The sequence below is a fragment of the Myotis davidii genome, unplaced genomic scaffold (assembly GCF_000327345.1).
Source record: "Myotis davidii unplaced genomic scaffold, ASM32734v1 scaffold41, whole genome shotgun sequence".
Taxonomy (NCBI): Eukaryota; Metazoa; Chordata; class Mammalia; order Chiroptera; family Vespertilionidae; genus Myotis; species Myotis davidii.
In genome coordinates, this window is record NW_006292344.1 from 1,600,214 (window position 1) to 1,623,201 (window position 22,988).

Here is a 22,988-nt window from a genome sequence, read left to right on the forward strand (position 1 = left end):
GGAGAATAGGCAAGTGGAGGAAGGAAATGGCAATGTTCTGGACGCGACCATAAGAAGAAGCAATGTAAAACATTCAACAAGTGTTCATCTAGCTCAGTGACTTTCAACCGGTGTGCCGCAAGAACTATTTAGTCAGGGGCACTGACTTTTTTTCCCTTAGATTGTAAAATTAAAAAAAAAAAAAATGACAACAGCCAACAGAACAATAGCGGTTCCGTGTGAAGGAATCCAAATTATACCTCTTGTTTTTGTCAGATTGGAAAAAAAATAATATTTTTTGTGTGTGCCGTGGAATTTTAGTAATTAATTTATGTGTGTCATGAGATGAAAAAGGTTGAAAATCGCTGCTCTAGCAGAAGCTTTGCTTCTGCCCTATCTCTTATCTCAGTGTGACATTTGCAGGCAGTACAGAAAAACAGGAGGGGGACCTCAGCATCAAGGATGTGAAAAGTGCTTCTAATCTTCATAGATACTAGGCCGGGGCATTAAGACTTTAGCTTGGGCAACAGCACAAGCATCTGGTATACATGTGTTGAGGGGAGATATATGCTCTGATGTGAGAGGCTCAATGTCAGGCTCTGAAAGGACAGAGATTTTCTTTGCTGTGCTTGCTGTCAAGATAGTGAAGGAATTTGGGGGCTTTCTTATGAGTCCTTAGATTTATATGCTTTGTTACAGCTTATCTCTTTTCTCCATGCTTTCTCATTATAACTTTCCAAATTACAGGTGATTATCTAGTTCAATTCCAGCTGCCTCATTTTACAGATGAGCAAACTGTGTGATGCTCGATGTCTCACAGTATGACAGAGGCAGAACCCTTGCCTCTTCGTGAAGTAGCCATGGTCCACTTATTGCTGACTTCGAGGGTGGAAGGGCTGACTTTGGAGCTTTCTCCAACTTTTTCACTGACTTTCTGATTTCTTGACCAAAGCCCTTATTTTCCCATGCTATCCTGGCTAACCAGATGCCTGAAGTTTCTTCCTCTTGAAAATATAGTTCTTACCTTGTCTGCCCCAGCACCACTGCAGAAGAACCATGACCTTGCTGAGAGCCACTGCATGCCAAGTGAGACTTAATTTTCCCTAAGTACTTAGGAGAAGAAAAACAATAATGCATATGATGGGTTTTTGGCCTACACCCATATCCTTCTCCTTAGGAGAAGATAGAATTTGGCTCAGTTCATATTCTGATTTAAATAAAAATGTTTTGTTCTGATGTCATTTGTCTAATTAATAGTAAAAAAAAAAAAAAAGATTGAATTTTTCTGATGCAATGTCATCTAGTCTTTGAGATGTAGATGGCCCAAATCAATTGTCTTCTGTGAAACTTCCTAATGGTTCTAACCTTGGTGTTACAAGGCATTCTTGTATCCATGGCTCATATATATGCAGACTTCTCCCTTCCCATATCTGTTTGTTCATTCAATAGACATTTGTTGAACAGCATGCCATAGTGGATGGTGGATATGGAGTTGGTGCACAGGGGATGTGGAAAAGGATGAATCATAGTAGAGGTTCTGAAGGTAGGACTACAAAGGACTCCTTTGAGCAATGCTCACAGTACTGGCAATGAGCAGCCAGCAGAGTCGCGTGAGCACAGAAGAGTAATATAATAGGATTAGTATTTTAAGAAGGAAAACATTAGATTATGGTTCATTCATTCAACAAACACTAATTTTGAATCTTCTGCATGGTAAACACCATGCTTGACTCTGAAGATACAAGAACGAATAAAACATGGTCCTTGCCCTCAAGGAGCTCACAGTCTATTGAGTTGCCTTTCTGACTTCCCCACTAGATTGTGAGCTCCTGGAGGGCAGGCACTTTTGTTCAACTGACAAAAAGTGTACATTTCAGAGTTAAACCTGGATTACAATCCTAGTTTTATTATTTTCACTATGTTCACCTCAGTTAAGTAAACTGTTCATTAAGCCCCATAGTACCTGCCTCCTATTAACACAGTGCCATGTTTGTAGGAGGCATTCAGTTCTCCTCTGCTACCCAACAGGCTAGAGAACTGGTGCCTCAGGGTCGGGAGGTGTTAGCAGAGCCCTTCTCCACTCACTAGTGATTAAGTTTCTTACTGTAGGCTGAGAACTATGGTCAGGGCCTGTGTTGGGTTCTAGATGCTCAGTTCCTGAATTCCAATCAAGCATCTTGCAAAAGTCAGAATCAAAGTCAAAGAAAATGACAAAATTTCCTCTCTGGCCAAAATGCTATTATTTCACCAAGGGCAACACATGTTTTTGGCAGGAGAAGTTGATTTGCCTATGCTAGTGTAATCAATCGTTTTGCAAGTGCCTGAGTGCTCACAGTGGCTTGAAGAGGAGTTATCAGCTCTCTCTGGCCTTTGACTTTTTTCTGTTCTCAGAGCATTTTCACAGCCTATTGTCTCACTCCTTCTTAATAAAGTCTCTCTGGTAGGAATTAGTACCCTTCACCATATTCATTCAATCACTGGAGAGATGGAGACCCACAGAATAAAGTGACTTCACCAAAGCCATAGAGCTTCTTGTGCCACTTGTTTGTAAGAGGTGTGCTATTACATGAAACAGTGATAAAGATATTAGGACTCTCTGTCTGCTTAGCGCATGATGGTATATCAGGAGATCTGAGCTCATGTTTTGGCCCAGGGAGTGAGCTGAGGAAATTTAGAATGGGATTTCTAAGACGGATATCCTTCTCTGACCTGTGAAATCACTGTGTATCTTCCTCTTCATTTAATCACAGGTAAACCTATTCCATCATAGGTCATGTCTTCCAGCCAAGATATTTACATTTGACAAACTCTTAAAGATTTAGATAATACTCCCAAGGGCAGTCATCTTCAAACCTACCTCATGAAGTGTAGGCAGAGACCATTTGGTCCAGAATAGGCAAGTGAGGTCTAGTGAGATTATATGACATATGCTAGGCCATGTGACTAATATGTGGCAGATTGAGACTTAAATCCTAATTTTCTGTCTTCTGAATCCAGTGTTTGTATTAGTAATGACATCCCAGTCTTGACCTCCTTGCTGTTTGCTGTGGGTTAGGTTTTCTTTTTGGAAGTTGGAACTTGGTAAACCTAAACCTATACCAGTAAGCCTCTAAGTTTGCTTCTGTAGTGCTAGTCTCTGAAGTGAAAAATATTATTTTCTTCCAAAGGGACTGCTCTACTTGCTTAAAGAGAAATTTTAATTTATTTCCCAATTTTACCATTAATTAGTATAATGTCCAAAATAAAATATTCCAAGTTTTTTTCATCTTCAAGTTGGAAATTTTCTATGTACCCTTTGAGCACAAGAAATAACACATTTTAAGGGATGATAAATAGCAGTGTGAAATATATATGACTTCTATAAATGCTCATCAAAACCTCTGTAGTCAGAACTAGGTAGAATAAGAGAATAGGCAAAGCATTCTTCTCTCCTTCCACATCATTCTCCCTCTCCTAGAGGTAGTTTGGCAGTTAAGAACACAAACACTAGAGCCAGACAGACCTGGATTTTAGTCTTGGCTCTTTTTGTACTGCCTGCAAAACTTTAGGAGACGTATTTAACTTTCCTGGGCCTCTGTTTATTCATTTGCAGAGGGAGGTTTAATGATATTACATGCAATTTTAAAAACATCCATTCAGTACAATGCCTGCACATTTTAGTTGGTAATTATGGTTACCTATCACTGTTTTTATCTTCATCAAAGACCCTTTCTTTCTCCCTTCAGTATATTTCTAACCATGTCTTTTCCATAGACATGGATAGAAATATACTTATCAGCCACATTTACCCTTCAATTTAAGCTACTGTGCCATGGGGTATTTTGTATTTCTAATTAACATCACCTTTGTAATCAAAGGCCTGACTAATGCAGTACCTGCCACCTTGTGCCTGCTCAGTAGATACAATTTTAGATTTCAGGTATGAGAGCACATACCACTATAGCCAAAAGTTTAGAAAGTAAAGAAGAAAAAACAAATGCCCACAATGCAACACATAATACCACACACGGTGTAGCAGTTAAGATCATGAAATATAGTCATGTTTGACTCCTGACTGCAATACTTTGAGCACGTTACCCAAAACTCTGTTGTGATTTTTTCATCATTGAATAAGGACAATAAGTATAACTATCTATAGAAGGTTGAGAGGATGAAGTGCATTTGAAATATTTATATTAGGTGCCTGGCTTAATAAATTGTACCTGTGATGATGATGAGAATGATAAGGATGATGATGATGATGATTTGTGTGTACCCTTTACGCATCTTGCTATTCACAAATTACTTGAGTACTTTTACTTCTCCTACTCTTATTGTCTATCAAAAGAAATATGCATATTAGGAGATTGAAGATATATCCATTTAAGGGTACCAGTCTCCAAGAAGTGAAATGACTTAATAGATAGCACCCAGTAAATTTATGGCAAAGAGTGATCCAGAACTCAGAACAACCAGGCTGCTAATATATCTATATATATCTATATATATATCTTCATTCTGGCTTTTATGATAGTGCAGGCTTTGTACCCACTGGAACGTAGATGCCTGAGGAGCAAACACAGAGGCCTCCTGGAAACTTACAGCCATGATTTTATGGAAAGACTGCACATAACTCTATGGAACCAGCAAAAACAAACAAGTTAACAAACAAGCGAACCAAAACAGCTTCCATCACGATTCTCACTCCTTGTGTGTCAGAAAAATCTCAGGGCACTCACGTTCCTCTACCCTGGCCTTCTTCTAAGCATTGAGGTGTTAGCATCAGAATTCATCACAGCCACTTTGATGCTCATTTTCTTCTGCCTCTCATTAAAAGTCTTTTTTTTTTTTTAAGATCAGCAAAAATCATACATTTCAATGAGTAGTGTTTAACTTACTCTGGACTCGCTGACCTGCTGTGCCAGGGTCCTGGGCTGCTATGTAGGCATCTTCTCCTGGAGCCTCACATATAGGTTGACTGTACCAGCACAGTTCCCTTGCTTTCATTAAATATCAGTAGCATTTTCATACGCAATGTAGACAGTGATCCAAACAAAGAAACACAGAGGGGCACATAAGAGCTGGAGGTCAGTTACACGTATTCTAACTTTCTAACTCTCTATCCTTCTACCTTCCTCTCTGTAAAAAAATCAATAAAATATATTTTTCTACCCTTTGAGGCCTAATAAATTGATTTTTAATCATAATTCCTAGATATTTGAAGGGAACCTCCTTCTGTTTTTATTCTCCCAGAGTAATTTCTAAGCCACATTTAAGGAGTTTCTTTTAAAAACTTTTACTTTCTTTTAAACAGAGCAACAAACTTGGTTGCCCTCTCCCTTCCTCTCTGTAAAAAAATCAATAAAATATATTTTTAAAAAAGATTTTGCTTTAGATACTTTTGGATATGGTACTTTTGTATATGTCCAGATGTCTAACATTTCCTACACCCCCTAGATAGCAGGATCTTGTCTCAATTATTTCTTTAGTGCTTAGTAAGTACTCAGAAAGTATACTCTGAATAACTGCATTATTTTTCCTATCATCTCCTCAGTGTTTAGTTTTTCTGTTGATTGAAAGCCTGCTAGGTTGCATTTCATATGTGAAACAATGTGATCCTTAATGTTTTCTATGTACTGTAACATATAGTTACTTGTTCTTCAAAAGACTCTCTGTATATTCAGGAAATGATGGAGGCTCAATCCATAACATTAAGCATTATCAAGATGGTGAGGCATTGCTGAATGACTTGGGTCAGTCACTACATTACCTTTCTTGGTTAGAAAAAGAATAAAGCTAACAATATCTTGTGTTCTACCTATACCCTTGTGTTCTACCTATACATCATTCTAACTATCCTGGGTATAGGTAGAACACAAGATATTGTTAGCTTTATTCTTTTTCTAACCAAGAAAGGGAGATAGTGAAGCATGTAAAGTTTTTGATGATATTCATGGTGGTGTAATAGTAACAGCCCTTTGGGTGTTCATAACACTTAATTATATCAAACTAATTTCATTCTGGTTATAGTAACACTGTGGACCCCTTCCTTTTGGATATTAATCTCTAGTTACTAACACTTGGGCGTCAGTTTCTAGAATCAGTGTGGTTGGATACAAATCTTTTTTATTCCAGCTCTGTGACTTTGAGCAAGGTATTTAGTTTCTCTGTTCTGAAAGTGGGATAGCAAAAGCATGTATGCGATTGGATGATTCCAGAGGTTAAAGGAGATAATACTTGTACAGAGTAGTGACTCCATAATGTTATTATTGTAATTCCCAGACATTGCATAAGGCCCTGGATCAAGCAAATTATCACCATGTAAAAGAGGTATTTCTCTTTGAAACGTGTGAGTGGTATGAAATATTGATTAAGACAAAAGGGGAGAGGAGAGGTTGAGGTCAGCTTGATGAGGACTCTGGACTCACCTGTAACAAGAAACTCACAGAGTCTGCATAAACTGAGAAGAAATACTCTCAGTTGGGGAAAAGGAGATTTACACAGGGATGGCACCAGCCCAGCCTGGCAGAATCCTCTGTGGACCGCATCTGTGCCAGCTGTTGTCAGTTTGTGTGGGCTCGCCAAGAATAACAGCAATGATTTTCACTTTATAGCAACTTCCATCTCGGGATCTCAGAATACTGCATAAATGTAGATTAGAGCTCCGAAAATGTGTTGCCAAGAATGGGCATACTTTATAGGGCATCAAGAATGCATCACTGTTTTGAGAGGATCTTTTATGTTGGAAAAAGGACTGAACTAGTTCAGAATTAGACCTACTTTCCTGATTTGATTCTATATGCACTTTCTAGGTGACCTTGGACAACGCAGTTCCCCTCCTTGACTCTCTGTTTTTTTTTTCATTAGCGAAGGGATTTAATCTACCACTGAATGATCTTCAGAGTGTAAGGGAGAGGGACAGAGAGTTAGAAACATCAGTGAGAGAGAAACATTGATCAGCTGCCTCCTGCACACCCCCTACTGGGGATGTTCCTACAACCAAGGTACATGCCTTTGACCGAAATCGAACCTGGGACCCTTCAGTCCGCAGGCTGATGCTCTATCCACTGAGCCAAACAGGTTATGGCTGCTTGGCATACTTTAGAGAGGCCCAAGTTCTTGTAGAATAGAATACTTTCGTAGTATTTTACTCATGGTTAGACCACAACCCAGTAGGGGAAAAAAAAAACAAAACAAGATTATTTTGGTCACTGGGAAATGGCATTATCTCTTAGTTTTTTATATGAAAGAGTATTAGTGAATGTTACATGATTTTCTGCTTTGCCTACCTTGAAGTACAGTGCTGTTTATCATTTCCTTTTAGTATTTTAAGATTTAGTATTAACCCTCCAACGTGTATCAGAGACTGGGCAAGAAAGTAGTCTTTAGACAGCATGTCTTCTCTTGCTGAATCATAGTGAAGACATCAAACATGGCCGTGGCGCACAGAGTCTTGTCTCAGTGCACCTCCATCAGAATTACCCAGAAAGCTGACTATGTCTTTAGTTGCCATTTTTCTACACAGAGGACATATAAAGCAGTACTTTCCTCTCAGAAAAGTTCCTTCTATAGTTCAAGGCTTTGTAATATATGATTAAATTTGCCCGAATGTTACAATCTATAAGTAGATAGATAATAAAATCCCTCTGACAAAAATTGCAAATAGATGAAGAGGCTGAGGCTGTTTGTTTGGTGGTTAAGCGTGCACTTTCTGGAGTTGGCAACTGGCTCCAAATCCCAGGTTTCTAGTTACTTCCAAGGTGATCTCTGTGCCTCAGTTTTCTCATTGGTAAAATCAAAGTAGCAACCACTTAATGGGGCTGCTGTGGTGATTAAATGAGTCAATTAATGTAAACTATTTTGAACATTGTCTGGTGTACACTCAGTATATATTTCTTTTCAGTCTATACACATAAATCAATAAATGAAATGAATGCATATATTTCTACTCTTTCAGAGTTTATGGAAAAGGATTATTTCCTCAATAGAATTACTATTATTTTAATCATGTTTGATGATCAGTAAGAATTATTAAATGTCCCTGGTCTTTAGATTTGATATCAGGGCACGCTCTTTCTCCCAGTCTGGTACAGCGCTCAGGAATGGCATGGAGTTCTTCACTTTCCCTCACCCACCTTCCTGCCACATTTGAAAGACGTTCCTAGCTCGGTTTTGACAGACAATTAGCATTTGACAAAAGTCACGAGCCGCTCTTAAATATTAGCACATTCCATGTATCATCTTAGATTTTGCTCACAATGGCCCCGAGGTGGAGACCGTCCCTCTCCCCTGTTTACCCTCCCAACCCTATTTACAAGTACAGATGGAAAAACTATTGCTAAGAGAAGTTTTCAAAAACTTGTGAAATGTTATGCAAAATTGATTCTATCACCTGGTATTTGAACCAGCATTTCTGCTTCCGAAGCCCACGCTTTCTCCATTTCTCCACAATCAATGTTTCTGAAAGTAAAAAGGGCCACATTGGTCTCTAGCCTCTGGTATAATTAGCATCATGCTTTAATCAGGGAGGTTGACTGTCTTGATTAACCTTTATGATAGAATCATGTAAGTTTCGTATTTCTAGATGAGTATACAAAGGCAGCTGTAAATTGGTGGAAAAACACTGAGCTTGGATCAGAAGACGCATGTTTAGCTCCTGGCTCTGCCACTTACTATGAGTGTGATTTTGGCAAAGTCACTTAACAAAACCACTAACTTGATTTATTTCCTGATACAAAAAAAAAAAAAAAAAAAAAAAAAACAAAAAACATAAAAAATGCTGCAAAAAGTATTGATTTAAACCTAGTGTGTCAGAGTGTTGTGCCAGGGTTCCTTGTTGCCTGTAAAGGAGCATAAAAATGTGAAAGGTTTTCTCTTTCTTTTAAGTTCTAATTCAAGCCCCTTATCCTATTGGCCCCATTTTATAGATTAAGCAACTAATATTTAGTAAAATGAAACATCTTGCCCTGGGTCACATAATTGGTATGTGGTAGAGGTGGGATCCAAACCCAAGCAGGTTGCCCTGAGATCTTGTTCTCTTAAGTGTCTGAGCCACACTGAGTTATCATTATACTGATGAACAGTCAGGATTTTTGCTTTGCTCTTCATTCCTCTTTGATGAGCCTTGATTTCCTGACTGGATTATCTATTCCTTGAAGTGGATATAGCTCACTTATATCTTGAGGACTGGCTTCAGGCCTCACTACTAGTATTGGTGGACAATTTAATGTGGATTTCACCAGAGGACACAGTTTTCTACACTTTTGGAATATTCTGGAAGCAAGGACCTTTACCACTTTCCTTTGACTCAGGCCAGAAGCTAATCTTCTCACCATGTTGTCACTTAGATTAGATTTTCACAGGTCAAGCAAACAACGTTTTCTCTATTATTCTCACCTAGACACTTTGCCTGCCTCCCCTCCAAAGCCCAGAAATCCAATGTGATCAATGCACCTGTGAGAGTTAGCACTTGTTTGCTACAGGTGGCATTGCTATTGAATAAAGAGCATGCCCTCTCTTTGCATCCGAAGTGACTTGGATCTCTGAGCAAGAACCTTTCTGACTCAAATGAAAACCACCTTGTGTCAGGTGAAATAGGGGGAGTTAACCATTTGTTTGCTGGTGTGCATTTCCCACGAAAAACTCAAAAACAGAAATTTACCTCAGCCATGGAAAGTGATGTGCCAAGCATCATATTTGCATATTAAAACCGAAAACCGATTTGCATGTTATTTCAGTGTGGCGTGTCACGTTCAGGCATCTGCCAATCCCACTAGATAGAAACAGCTCATAGAGTAGGAAAGTGTTTCTGTGCCTATCAGACAGAAAATCTAGGTGCCTCTGTTTTTTGGGGATTTTTGTTTGTTTGTTTGTTTGTTTTTCATCAAATTGTCCTCACTTCAGGTTCATCATTTTTTCCTGGCTTCAAACCTGAAAATGACAAAGAAAAGGTTGAAAACCCATCTTTTATAATGGACTAGAGGCCCAGTCCATGACATTCGTGCACTGGTTTGGGAGTGTCCCTCAGCCCAGCCTGTGACCTCTCGCAGTCTGGGACCCCTTGGGGGATGTCTGACTGCTGGCTTAGGCCTGCTTCCCATGCTTAAGACAGCAGTCAGACATGCCTCTTGCAGTTCAGGATCCCTTGCTCCTTATCTCCCTTCTGCTCGCTGCTCCTTACCGCTCGGCTCACTGCTCCTTAGTGCTGCCACAGAGGCGGGAGAGGCTCCCACTGCTGTGACTATGCTTGCCAGCCCTGAGCCCAGCTTCTGGCTGCGGTGCTCCCCCTGTGGGAGCACACTGACCACCCGGGGGCAGCTCCTGCATTGAGTTTCTGCCCCTGGTGGTCAGTGTGCATCATAGAGACCAATTGTTCTGGTTCTGCTGTAATGGGCACTTAGGCTTTTATTATATTGATATTTATTACATTCTAAAGGCCATCCATTTGTGACTATATTTTATTTAGATCATTTAAAATTATAAAGAAAATATGTAAATTATTTATGATCCCCATCGTCCACATGAGCTGTTATTTTTTGGTATACTTCCTTCTAGTATTTGCTTTTTATTCCTACACAGACACACACTGGCATTCTTGCCTATACAGTGTGGGGCAAAAGTAAGTCTACAGTTGTTCATATGGAAAATAATACAATAATTAAGGAATAATAATAAAAGCATAAGCTCTATTTCTCATACTCATAATTGTGAAGCCATGTTTGCCTCACACTGTATATTTATATACATTTGTAATTATCAGATATACTTTTTAAATTAATCTTATTTGGGGTAACATTGGTTGATAGGATTCTATAGCTTTCAAGTGTACATTTCTATGATACATGATCTTTATATTGCATTGTGTTCCCACCACGCAAAATCAAATCTTCTTCCTGGATGTATTATTTTATTTTTTTAAATATATTTTATTGGTTTTTTAGAGAGGAAGGGAGAGGGATAGAGAGTTAGAAACATTGATGAGAAAGAAAAATCGATCAGCTGCCTCCTGCACATCTCCTACTGGGGATGTGCCCGCAACCCAGGTACATGCCCTTGACCGGAATCGAACCTGGGACCTTTCAGTCCGCAGGCCAATGCTCTATCCACTGAGCCAAACCGGTTTCGGCAAGGATGTATTATTTTAATTTCATCCTTTTAAAACATAATAATGGCAAGGATTGTGAGACAATCTCAATAGCTGTACACCTGAAGCTAACATAAAATAATGTTGAATGTCAACTGCAATTGAAAAAAGATATAAAAGGTGAAAACATATTTAGAAAAAAGGAATTGGAAAAACCCCATTTTGAACCCAGTGAATGAGAACCACAGTGAGGACCAGAACCTGGTAAGAGAAACTATGATATAACTTTATTAAAAGCAGACCTTCTAGTTAAGGATAACTTTTCTATGGGACAATGCATAGAAAGCAGTGCCTTGTGATAAAACCTTTCTTCCCAATGTTGGAGGCACTACCCCTTTCCATCCTTCCATGCAACCAAATAAATATGAAGCGTCTTCTCAGAGAAAGTCATTGCCAGACACTGGTGAGGAATAATTTAAAAAAATAATAATACAAGCATAAACTCTGTTTCTCATACTTGCAACTGTGAGCCCACATTTGCTCCACCTTGTGCATTTATATACATTTACTAGTGTAGGGTCCCCTAGGCCTCGTCTGCCATCTGGGCCATGTCCACTGCCTTGCGACACCTTACGCACTCTGCAGATGCTGCTGGAGCCCCGTGGCGCTCTGGGGATGCTGCCGGTGCGCAGGGACACTCTGCAGATGCTGCAGGCACCTCGGGAGGGGGTGGAGGGAGGGGAGAGGACCCGAGAGGTGCTCCATGCACCTCATGGTGACCAGTCATTTGGTTGTTTCAGTTGTGATGCCTCTGGTCTTTTATTATTATGATAATTATCAGATGTACTTTTTAAAATTAAATTTATTTGGGGTAACATTGGTTAATACAGCAAAGACCAAGACCTGGTTTAGTTTGGAAACATAGGCTTGAACAACAATTTTTTTCCCATTCATTAAACTTTTATTTCTTGAGTCTTGTTGAGGTAAAACCTACCAATGGAAATAATGTCCTGTAATTGTCTTGCCTTGGTGATATCAAATCACTTATGCCTAACATGCATAAAGCCTAATTAATGGAGGGAGGGGGAATGCATGTAATTTCTAGCTATAGTATTGTGGAAATAGCTTCTTATAGGGACGATATAAGATTGAAAGAGAGCAAACTGAGAGAAATCTTACCATCCCACAGAGGCAACTCGCTTTCTCCATGAAGGAGGGTCTGCCTGGGATTAAAGAGAGAAGGAGCAGTGAAATGTGAACTTTGGTTCCCTGAACAGTAGGCCTAGAAACAAGCATTCTCCAAGCCCACCATTCTTGAGACTGCCTTGACACATGGAAACTGAGAGTAGTGGGTGTGGAAAGGGGCCACTTTCTCTCAGCTCAGCCCACATCATTTTAACACCCTGGTGTGCAAACACTATAGACCGCTTACTGGACACCCAGTACTTTCCCTTGGCTGCAGTAACACCCAGCAATTTCACCATGCTGTAAACTTAGAATTATCACTTTTGGGCTATGCTTGCAAATTTGGCTTAGGAAAAGTGATTTAGAGGCACCAAGATGTAGCATGAGAAAGGGAATATGAAAAAGAGGTTTTAAGAAAATCAAGCTTCTGAAAGTTGAAGACTAATTGGAATCTATTTCAGAGCCAGAATCAAACTTTTAAAGTCAAAATTTTTGGTCTTCATTGTGCACTGACTATTTATTCTCCAAGAAAATGGAACTTATGATTAGAAGAACTAAGAGCATGCTGTTCTACTCCCCTGAAGCAGAGGGGAATGTTCCCTTATGGGTTTCTAATTGTTAATAGGTGGTTTACCTTGTCCCTCCCTTATCTGCGGCCCACTTCTGTTTACCTGGAGCAGAAAGGATGTCCAGCAAACTTTCTCCCCTTGGTCAGAGGAGGTGTTCCTTCCATTAGACAGTGAGACATTGAGGAGAGAGTGGGATAATTCAGTGAGACAAAGTAGAAGAAACCTCAGGAAATTGCAAACTGCAAACTTGACACAGTTAAATAGGAGGTGGGGGGAGTGAAAATATCAGAAATATATTTTTCTGGCAGGCTTTCAGCTCCAAAATGGGGCTAATTCTACCTTTTGAAAGAAGATAATTTTCATATTTCTTTTTTCAAGAGAACATAATTGAAGTTATTTCCATCCAAAAGAGTAATCTCTTGTACATCATTACAAATGGACAAGAAAAATGAGCAGCTCTGGGACCCGAAGAGATAGAGTATTCATTATCATGTAATGTTTCTGAATATCTTGGCCACCTTTTCTAGGTATTTTATCTGCCTGGGCTGTGCTTTTCTGACCAGGTTCAGATTTGCAGTAAGTTCAAGTTATCTAGCACTAGGTAATGAGGAAATCAGCAGCAGATAAGGACTTACCAGTGAAAATGACTCACCCTGAGGTCAATATCAGAGTCCCACAAGAGCTTTTGGGGAACCATTTTATAAGATGGCTCCTTACCACATATATTAAAACTAGAGGGCTGGTGCACAAAATTCGTGCACTCGGGGGAGGGGGTCCCTCAGCCCAGCCTGTGCCCTCTTACAGTCCAGGAGCCCTATGGGGAGTGGGCCTAAGCCATCAATCAGACATCAGTAGCGCTGCTGCGGAGGTAGGAGAGGTTCCTGCCATCGCTGCTGCACTCACCAGACATGAGCCTGGCTTCTGGCTGAGCAACACTCCCCCTGTGGGAGAGCATTGACCACCAGAGGCCAACTCCTGCATTGAGCTTCTGCCCCCTGGTAGTCAGTGCACGTCTTAGTGACAGGTTGGACTGCCATTCTGTTAATTTGCCTTTTATTATATAGGATAGTTACATTGTTGATAACAAAGACTTAAGGCAGTGAGTGTTCTCTCAGGGTGTGTTTGCTGTTTGCACATTAGCTGGCTTTCTACCATGCTCCCTTTTCTCTTTAGTTGGGGCAGTGGAATTCTTCTTTCTCCACCCAAGGAGCGTGGTGGTAGGAGAAGGTAGTTCACCTTTGGATGTTCTTGATCTCATCCCCTGCATGTAGTGAAAGTTCAGTAGGCAGAAGAAACCTGTGACCTGCCAGCTACTTACTCAGATTCAGAATGCTGAATGAAGTTCTAGGTTGTTTCGCAGGATGCTGACAAGTGATTCAAGTCCTCTTGTAAATGGAAATCTCTATAATAATGAGGTTTCCACTTACTCATTGTGACTTTTTATAGATTGTAAAGTGGCCGTGATATTAGTATCTGTGATTTCACTACAAAAATCTATAATGATATGTTTCCTGCATATTATGGACATAAAAGTATGATAAAATAGAATCAAAGGAATCTTTGCAAACATCATTTTGCGTATAAAGATAATAAGGTTTGGAGAATAGATCAGAATTATAGGACAATTTGAAGGCAAAGCTAAGATTAGAGAGATAAATGGGTCTGTGTACTTGTTCTAGGTAAGAATACCATGAAGTTTTATATAAATATTAGTGGCCCATTGCACAAAGATTCACTCAGTAGGCCTTCCTTCCCCTGGCTGCCGGCACCAGTTTTTCTCCGGCACCCGGGACCCAGGCCTTTGGTCCGGCCGCAGCATCAAGGCTTGGCTTCTCTGCTCTGGCTGCTCCCAGTCCCTCCTTTTTTTTTTTTTTTTCCAGCTCCTTGAGCGGAGTCCAGGGGCAACTGGAGGCTTGGCTTCCTCCGTCACCAGGAGCAACCCAAGCTTCCTGCTCACTCCAACTCCGTGGCCGCCACCATCTTCAGTAATCTTCAGTCTTCACTTCGCACCTGTGTATGCAAATTAACCACCATCTTTGTTGGGTTAATCTGCATAGTCGATCTGATTGGCTGGTGGGTGTAGCAGAGAGACAGAGTTATGGAGTGATGGTTAATTTGCATATTTCTATTTTATTATATAAGAGTAGAGGCCTGGTGCACTGGGGGAGTAGGGGTTCCTCAGCCTGGTCTGCGCCCTCTCTCAGTCCAGGATCCCCAGGGGATGTCCGACTGCCATGGAGGTGGGAGAGGCTCCCACCACCACTGTTGCACTGGCCAGCCATGAACCCAGCTTCTAGCTGAGCAGCACTGACAACCAGCAGCACTGCCCATGTGTGTTTTGCTCACAGAAACAGTCCTCACTTTTGCACATTCTCACCCGTTACTTTTACCTAGATCCAGAATTAGCTGCAATATTCATATTAAGCCTTCCCTGGAATGATAATCAACTGGGCCCCTAGGAAGAGAAGAACCAGCTGCAGATTGTGACCATTTTCCTATAAGATCTTCATTGTAGAAGAAGAACAACATAGAAAAACATAAATAGGATGTAAACCACTGTCCCATCACTTTCAGCAATTAATCTTTGAACATATTTCTGTCCTGTCTCCCTTCTGTAAGTAACAGGCCACTCTGGTCAGTGGCTGGCATCTCTCCACAGGGTCAGCACCTTCCTTCTTGAACCTCTTATAGCTGCCACTTATGTAGTCTAGCTGTGTGCACAGAAAGAAGAGGCAACAGATTTTGGTGAGCACATTAGCCATTAAATTACTCATAAATACCATGATGTCTGGAGCATTTTTAAGGTATCATTCCAATGCCTTGGTGTTTGAGATGTTTGCTTATAGCCTCCCTCCCTTCCTTCCTTCCAATATCTGGTGAAATCCAATTTATCTTTCAAGCTCAAACTAAGAGGACTTCTGCTTTTTGGCAGTTTTCTCCCATCTCAGAACACTGAATTCATACCAGTGTTTTAGTATTTGCACTTTATTGTAACTACCTATTATCATGTCTTTTTCTCTTTCCTTTTTTATGTCTCTTTCTTATTAAACTGTGAGTTGTCAGAAGCAGGAATCCTGAATAATTTGACTTTATAATGATAGTACTTAGCACTTTACAATTTCTTAGAAAAGGTGTTAAAGGAATTTTAAAGGAGTCCTCTAAAATCTCTTTCTCAATAACTCTCATCTGTGGGTCATGTAATGTATTTCACCTTTAGGCATTTCAAAGAACACACATAATAGTGATTAATATTGATACTTATAAGACTGTCTTTTTCTTAGAAAATGCTAGAGGCTTTGTTTATATTTGTTTTGAAGTGCTATTGTTTCACTATTTAGCAGTAAACTTCCACTCTGAAAATATCTTTGCTTAATTGAGTCAGTAGGTAAAAATCCAAGTTATTACAGAATAATAAAGTTAGAAGAGCCTGGAGAGGAAGATAATGGGAACACTGAGTGGCATTACAGTGGAGCAGAAACACACAAACTCAGCACACCTGGTTTCAGTCAGGGCTCACTGTTTTTCAGTGGTGTTACTTCTCACAGGGTTGATCACTTATCTTCTCTGAGCCTCAATTCTTTCATCCATAAAATGGGACCACAGATCACATGGGGGTGTTGTATAAACACTTGAGATCCCATGTGTATGAAGGCAGGCATCTTGAAAAGGGGCACACAATATAAGGAATTATTATTATGCCACAATGAATAGACTGCTGATACTATTCACTCTTCTACTTCTATTTCCTAGTAAGAAATACCAGCAATCCAAGATCAGCATTTTATGAGATTAGAATCTCAAAGAAAACAGTCTTTCCAATTGTGTTATTTCAGAAACAGTATCACAAGCACATAGGAAGGAGTTTTTAATTATATAAATAAAATAAATGATAGATTTTTTCTTAAAATCTGTGAAAAGCTGACAAGTTAAGTACTCTGAAATTGGAGTATACTTGAAATATAAGTGCTAAGGGTAGAATCTGAATTGCTTAGATGTATAGAGGACAGACAGCATTCTTGCTGCCTTTATTTAGGTTAAAGGGAAGCAGATATTAAGCTCAAACAATGATGAAATATGTCTATGCCCTGAGGGTCCAGCCTAAACCAGGAAGCAAGAATTATCAAGTTTTCTTTAATAGTTGTTTATTTAGATTAGAATAGCCAGCACCATTAATATTAGCTCCTTCAATTCTCAAACCAATTGTATTGGGCAGGCATTATTTGCATTGTAGAGGAGGCCCTAAGTTTAACATTTATTGTCTATTGAATAAATGAGTGATTCTAAGATGGGCTCTTGTCCTGACTTTATTATAATTAGCCCTACCCTAAACTTTTTGGGTATGAATTTTCTTACCTCACTATGAGTAAATTGAGGTAATGATTCTTCAGATGCTGGCAGGTAGCTTTAGTTCTAGTCTCTGTCACTTGCCCCATGTCATAATTTATTCACTGCTTTGAATCCCCAATCCAAATTGTCCAACAGTGAAATAAAACTCCAGGTGTAAGGATAGAGACAAACATAAAAAATTATTGGCATTTTCAGCCTTTTGCATGTCTGCACTCCAACTTTCTGTACATTTTTTAAAACCTAAAAAATGGATGATAAATAATGGAAGAAAAAAGGCCAAATAGGTAGCAATTAACAATTTTACATGTTTAGAAGGCATTTTATAGCTTAGATATCACACAAATAATCAATATCCATCTTGGAGTTGTTGCAATAAATGTTGGTAGTAAGAATAAAACATTAGTACATGGATTTGTACTTTACTGGATTTTCACATCAGTACATCTTTCAGTACAGTGAAGATAACTGGGGAATGAACATGCAAGTTTTGTTGAACTAATTCTTATAAACTACTCATGACAGGAGAAACTCTTGGCCAACCATTTTAAGAACCTGTAAACATAAAGGAAGAACATCCCTGCTCTCATCTCTGTCCACTAGCCATAGTGGACATCATCATCATTTCTAAATCTTCTATAACAGTCTTTCTGTTTTTAACACTTTGATTCAAGATGTTGGAGTATGATATTGGAAATGGTCCAAGTCATCATATAGCAAAGGAAAATATAATACATGCCATCTTACTTACACAGCACAAAGCAATTTACATCTGGCATCTGGTCTTTCTTCTTTCTCCACTTACTTTGGACTCTTGGTTGGTCACCTGAAGTGTCTTTCACATGGCTCTTGATTCCATTACATTGCTAGAATCCTGGCTCACACACTGATTAAAACACCAGCCCAGGGTCAATGCTACTGATTTAACTTCTCTGTTTGATATCTAGCTGGTTGTAGTGCTGATAAGAAAAACATTATTCAAACTCCTTGACTGGAACACAAGGCCCCTCACCTTCTGGACCCCTGTATTCAATAGATGTGTTTCATTTTCTATCTCAAACATTATAAATATTCCAGAAATACACAAGCGCCAGGAGCTCCTTATGCCACTTTAATGTGAGGAACCTCTTTTAGCTGAATCTGTCCTAGTCTGTGTCACCACCTCTGCTCTGGAATTCTTCCTATCAGGCTATATGAGAGGTGGCCTTTGTACCCCGATGGTGCACTTTCTACAGTTGCTTTATCTTTCATTTTTGATGTGCCTTTATCTCTCATTTTATTTCACTATAAGCTCCATAAGAGGGAGGCTCTATGTATTTATCATTTTGATAAATATACAACTGATACATAGTGACTCCTAGCAATTGTTGAGTGAAGTAGCGTCTGTTGTACACATGGATTTCTAAAGCCTGATAGATGATGAATGTGAATCAAGTGCTGTGTCCAAGGTGAGATACAAAACTACTGATAAAACCAGGTATAAAACCCAGGTCTCCTAATAGCCATGTCCAATGCTCTTTCCTTTACAGTGCAAACACGATTGGATTGTCTTGGTTTATGTCTAAATTGCATTTAAAGGACTTTGTGTTTTCTGCTTTACAGAGTGGACAAATGGGATCAAAGGGGCCTCCAGCTAGTCCACCCTCATTCCGCCCTGAAGATGAACTAGAGCACCTGACCAAGAAGATGCTGTATGACATGGAAAATCCACCTACTGACGAATACTTTGGTGAGTGGTCTCAGAGCTGACTTCTGAAGTAAATGTCCTGTCCTATTTTCCTTAATTAGGAAGTAAGAGTATTTTCAGCTCCAGTGGTAAAGGACTAGAGTCTGCATGCATTAGAGTTGGTATCCATGTGCACACATCTGAGTGTTCTGGAAGTTGCTTTGTGAGAGACTGCCATAATGTGATATCTGTTTGGCTTGTACTAAAATCTCAGGGGTACTTCAGAGTTTCGTGAGATACATTTTATTTAAAACTTAATTTTTGATCATTTATTAGCTTTTTATTATGCAGAAATAGGTCTTTTGTGTATATGCAGGTCTAAATATTAATATACAAAATGTGGAATTGGGCAGTGTCTAAACTCTGTGCTCTCAGTCCTTTCCCTATCCAAGTTCAAGGAAAGGATGCTCCCTTTATATATTTTTTTAACTTCTCCCATGTCTAAGCCTGTGAATAATTATGAACAATTACTCCATCTGTCCATTCATTTAATGTGAATTTATGAATTACGTGACAATTATGAAGTGTTATGGATACATAACTTGTCTTCCAAGAGGTTGTAATTATTCAGAAGAGAGAAGAAAAGCACAAATAATTACTAATGTAGCTAAAATTATTAAGAGGCATGAGAGATGCTTGCTTAGGTCAGATGTTATAAAAATTTAAAAGTTCTGTTCATCGCCCTGACCAGTTTGGCTCAGTGGATAGAGCATCAGCCTGCAGACTCAAGGGTTCCGGGTTCAATTCCAGTCAAACGCATGTATCTTGGTTGCGGGCACGTACCCAGTGGGTGTGCAGGAGGCAGCTGATTGATGTTTCTCTCTCATCTATGTTTCTGTTCTTCAGGAATGCTTTATGGAAGAATTGGTGGCACTTGAACCTGGACCCTAAAGCATACCTCTCAGGTTTTTTTGTTATGAAAGACTCCTGCCCAGTCTGTTGGAGATCAGTATTTTTATAGAGTATAATTAAAATTAGTTACTAAGAAAACGAAATTTAAAAAAAATACAAAATGGAAGACCCATGTTTTACCATTATCAGACTTAACAAGGATAAATTACTCTATTAAATTGCTGTAATCTTTTCTAAATACTCTCTGTATTCTAAATACACTTATTACAGGGTGACAAACATTCCTTAATCAGACACCCATTCCTTAGTCAGACACCCACCCATGACCTCATTTTCAGTAGTGCTGCTTTTTAAAAAAATATATTTTATTGATTTTTTACATAGAGGAAAGGAGAGGGATAGAGAGTTAGAAACATTGATGAGAGAGAAACATTGATCAGCTACCTCCTGCACACTCCCTATTGGGGATGTGCCGCAACCAAGGGACATGCCCTTGACTAGAATTGAACCTGGGACCGTTGAGTGTGCAGGCTGACGCTCTATCCACTGAGCCAAACTGGTTAGGGCTCAGTAGTGCTGCTTCAAGTACATATGGAGAAAAGACATTTGGGGGCATTGGGAAGGCACAGAGGTGGGAAATTGCACTATGCACAGGGCTTGTACTTCTTCAAGTTTTTCCAATTTGCATGTCTTCCCATTTGCTTCTTATTGGGGAATATGTATTAAAAAATAAACAGAAAACACTAGTTCAAAACCACATGGTAGGTGGACTGGGTTAGGATGTGAAAATCATGACATTTATTTGTAATCAGAAGGTAGCATAGCTTAGCTAAAAGCACAATAGTGAGAACTTAGAATTTAGGTTCTGTCCCTCTCTTCCCCTCGCTGACTAAGCAATATTCTCATGTTCCTCATCCATCTGAGCCCCATTTTCCACTTTGATAAATCAAAGCGGAAAAGGTCTGGCATTTCTTTCAATACTAGTAAGACAATATGGAAACAGCATCAACCCAAATAAATGTAACATAGCTAAAAGCTAAATATAAATTGATATAGATTAACACAAAGGCATGGGAAACAGTAAAAAAAAAGTCTCTACTTATTTTAAAATATACTGTAAGTATATTATGTTCTTGTCATTGATGTGAAAGAAGGATATATATTGAAATAAGGTAAACTTTTTTAAAGAGCATGTTAAAAGTGAACAGTATGTTCTCTGTATTAAAGTATATTAAAAATGAAAAATAATAATACCAAATATATATGCTTCAAATATCATAACAAAAACTACCTAGCAATAAGGAAAAATATGTTAATGACTATATATGTTTCACTTTGGGAAACATATAAATTAACTATTATATTTGCCTTCAAGACTATCCTAGCTCTACTACTTACTAGCTTAGACAACTTCAAAACTTATTAATCTCTCTAAATATTTGTTTTTGTTTTGTTTTATCTTTAATATGGAAATAGTAGTTAGCTTATACTGTTATCACATTGAATGAAATATTTATAGAAAGCACTTAGCCATGTTCTTCGAATGTAAAATATGCTCAGTAATCAAAGTTATCCCATAGTTTAAGAAAACAAGATATACCCCTTAAAATTAATTAATACTTGATTTAAATTTAGGTTCCTATAAAAAACAGAACATATGTCATGCATTGGTAAATAATCATTACCAAATGATCTTTATATACCATGATAAAAATGTGGAATGATGATGAACTTTTATTGAGTGTTTATGATATGGCAATACTATTTTATGTACTTTATACGTATTAACTCATTTAATCCATATTGAAAAAATATAACCCTGTAAAGTAAATGCTATTACTATTTCTATATTAGGAAATTGAGACACAGGAATATTAAGTAATCTGCCCATATCAACAACTAGTCAGTTTTGTGACTGGATTAGAATCCAGGCTCCAGGTCTATACATTTTGTTATTTCTAAAAGATTTTCCCCCAGCTTTCTTGAGGTATACCAAAAAACTGCACATGCTTAATGTGCATGCTTAATGTATGCAATTTGGTGGGTTTGGACCTATGTATTCATTTCCACTGCCGTCACCACAATCCAGGTTATGACCATATTGGCACCTCCAAAGGTTTAGGATAGATATTTAGAAAGGTTTCATGGAGAATATCAGCTTTGGACAGATGGAAAATAACAGAGGATATTCTCTTTTAAGTAGATAGAATGAACAAAATACGACTTGAGGCCAGGATTATTCAAGGAAAGTTTGCTTTATGTGGAAAACATACATTAAGTACCTATTAGATGCAAGTTATCCTTCTAGATGTTAGAGTCATATGGAGACAGGCAAACATGAGTCTTACTTTCAAGGTGCTTATAGTCTAAAAGGGGATGGGCACAGAGTTATGGTGTTTAATCATAACTCAAGATAAAAAGTGACAAGTGAGTTCAAAGTTCTTTGAGAATTCAGAAAAAAGAAAGGACATCCTGAGGCAAGAATGAAAAAGTTTTTGTGGAGTACTTAGCCTTTGAATCAAGTCTTTAAAAGTATGCTAATAGAGATTTGCAAGTGGGATAACATTATAGAAATGAGGTCATTTCTGATTATGGGAATTTTTAACATGAAGGGTTTAAAACCAGTGTAGAGAATCACCTGTGTTGGAAGGAATAAATATTGGGAAATAAGATTGGAGAAAGAAGTTGAGAGCAATACAGAGAGGACTTTATTATTTTGTTTTTATAATTTAATTTTTTAATTACAGTTGACATTCAGTATTATTTTATATTAGTTTTAGGTGTATATCATAGTAGTTAGACAATTATATAATTTACAAAGTTATCCCCTCTATAATTCTAACTCCTGGCACCATACATAGTTATTATAATATTATAGACTATATTCCCTATGCTGTACTTCACATCCCTTTGACTATTTTGTAACTACCAATTTGTACTTCATAATCACTTCACTTTTTCACCTACCCTACAACCCCTCTTTCATCTAGAAACCCTCAGTTTGTTCACTGTATCTATGAGTCTATTTCTGTTTTGTTTGTTTATTTTGTTCTTTAGATTCCACATCTAAGTATAATTATATAGTACTTGTCTTTTGCTCTCTGACTTATTTCACTTAGTATAATACCATTTATGTCTATCCATGTTGTGGCAAATGGCAAACTTTCATACTTTTTTATGGCCAAGTGATATTGCAATTTATATATGTACCACATCTTCTTTGTGTACTTGTCTATTGACGGACACTTGGGTTGTTTCCATATCTTATCTA

The 22,988-nt window shown here is 38.6% G+C and overlaps 1 protein-coding gene across 6 annotated transcripts in view; it reads left to right on the plus strand.

Annotated features, from left to right (window-relative positions):
• Window positions 1-22,988, plus strand: part of LPP (LIM domain containing preferred translocation partner in lipoma) — a 653,115-nt gene that overhangs the window by 472,091 nt on the left and 158,036 nt on the right. For all 6 annotated transcript variants that reach the window (XM_006765861.2, XM_006765860.2, XM_006765862.2 and 3 more), the window contains one exon: window positions 18,742-18,868. In XM_006765861.2, coding sequence (XP_006765924.1) covers window positions 18,742-18,868 — 127 coding nt within the window. The remainder of the gene's footprint in view (window positions 1-18,741; window positions 18,869-22,988) is intronic.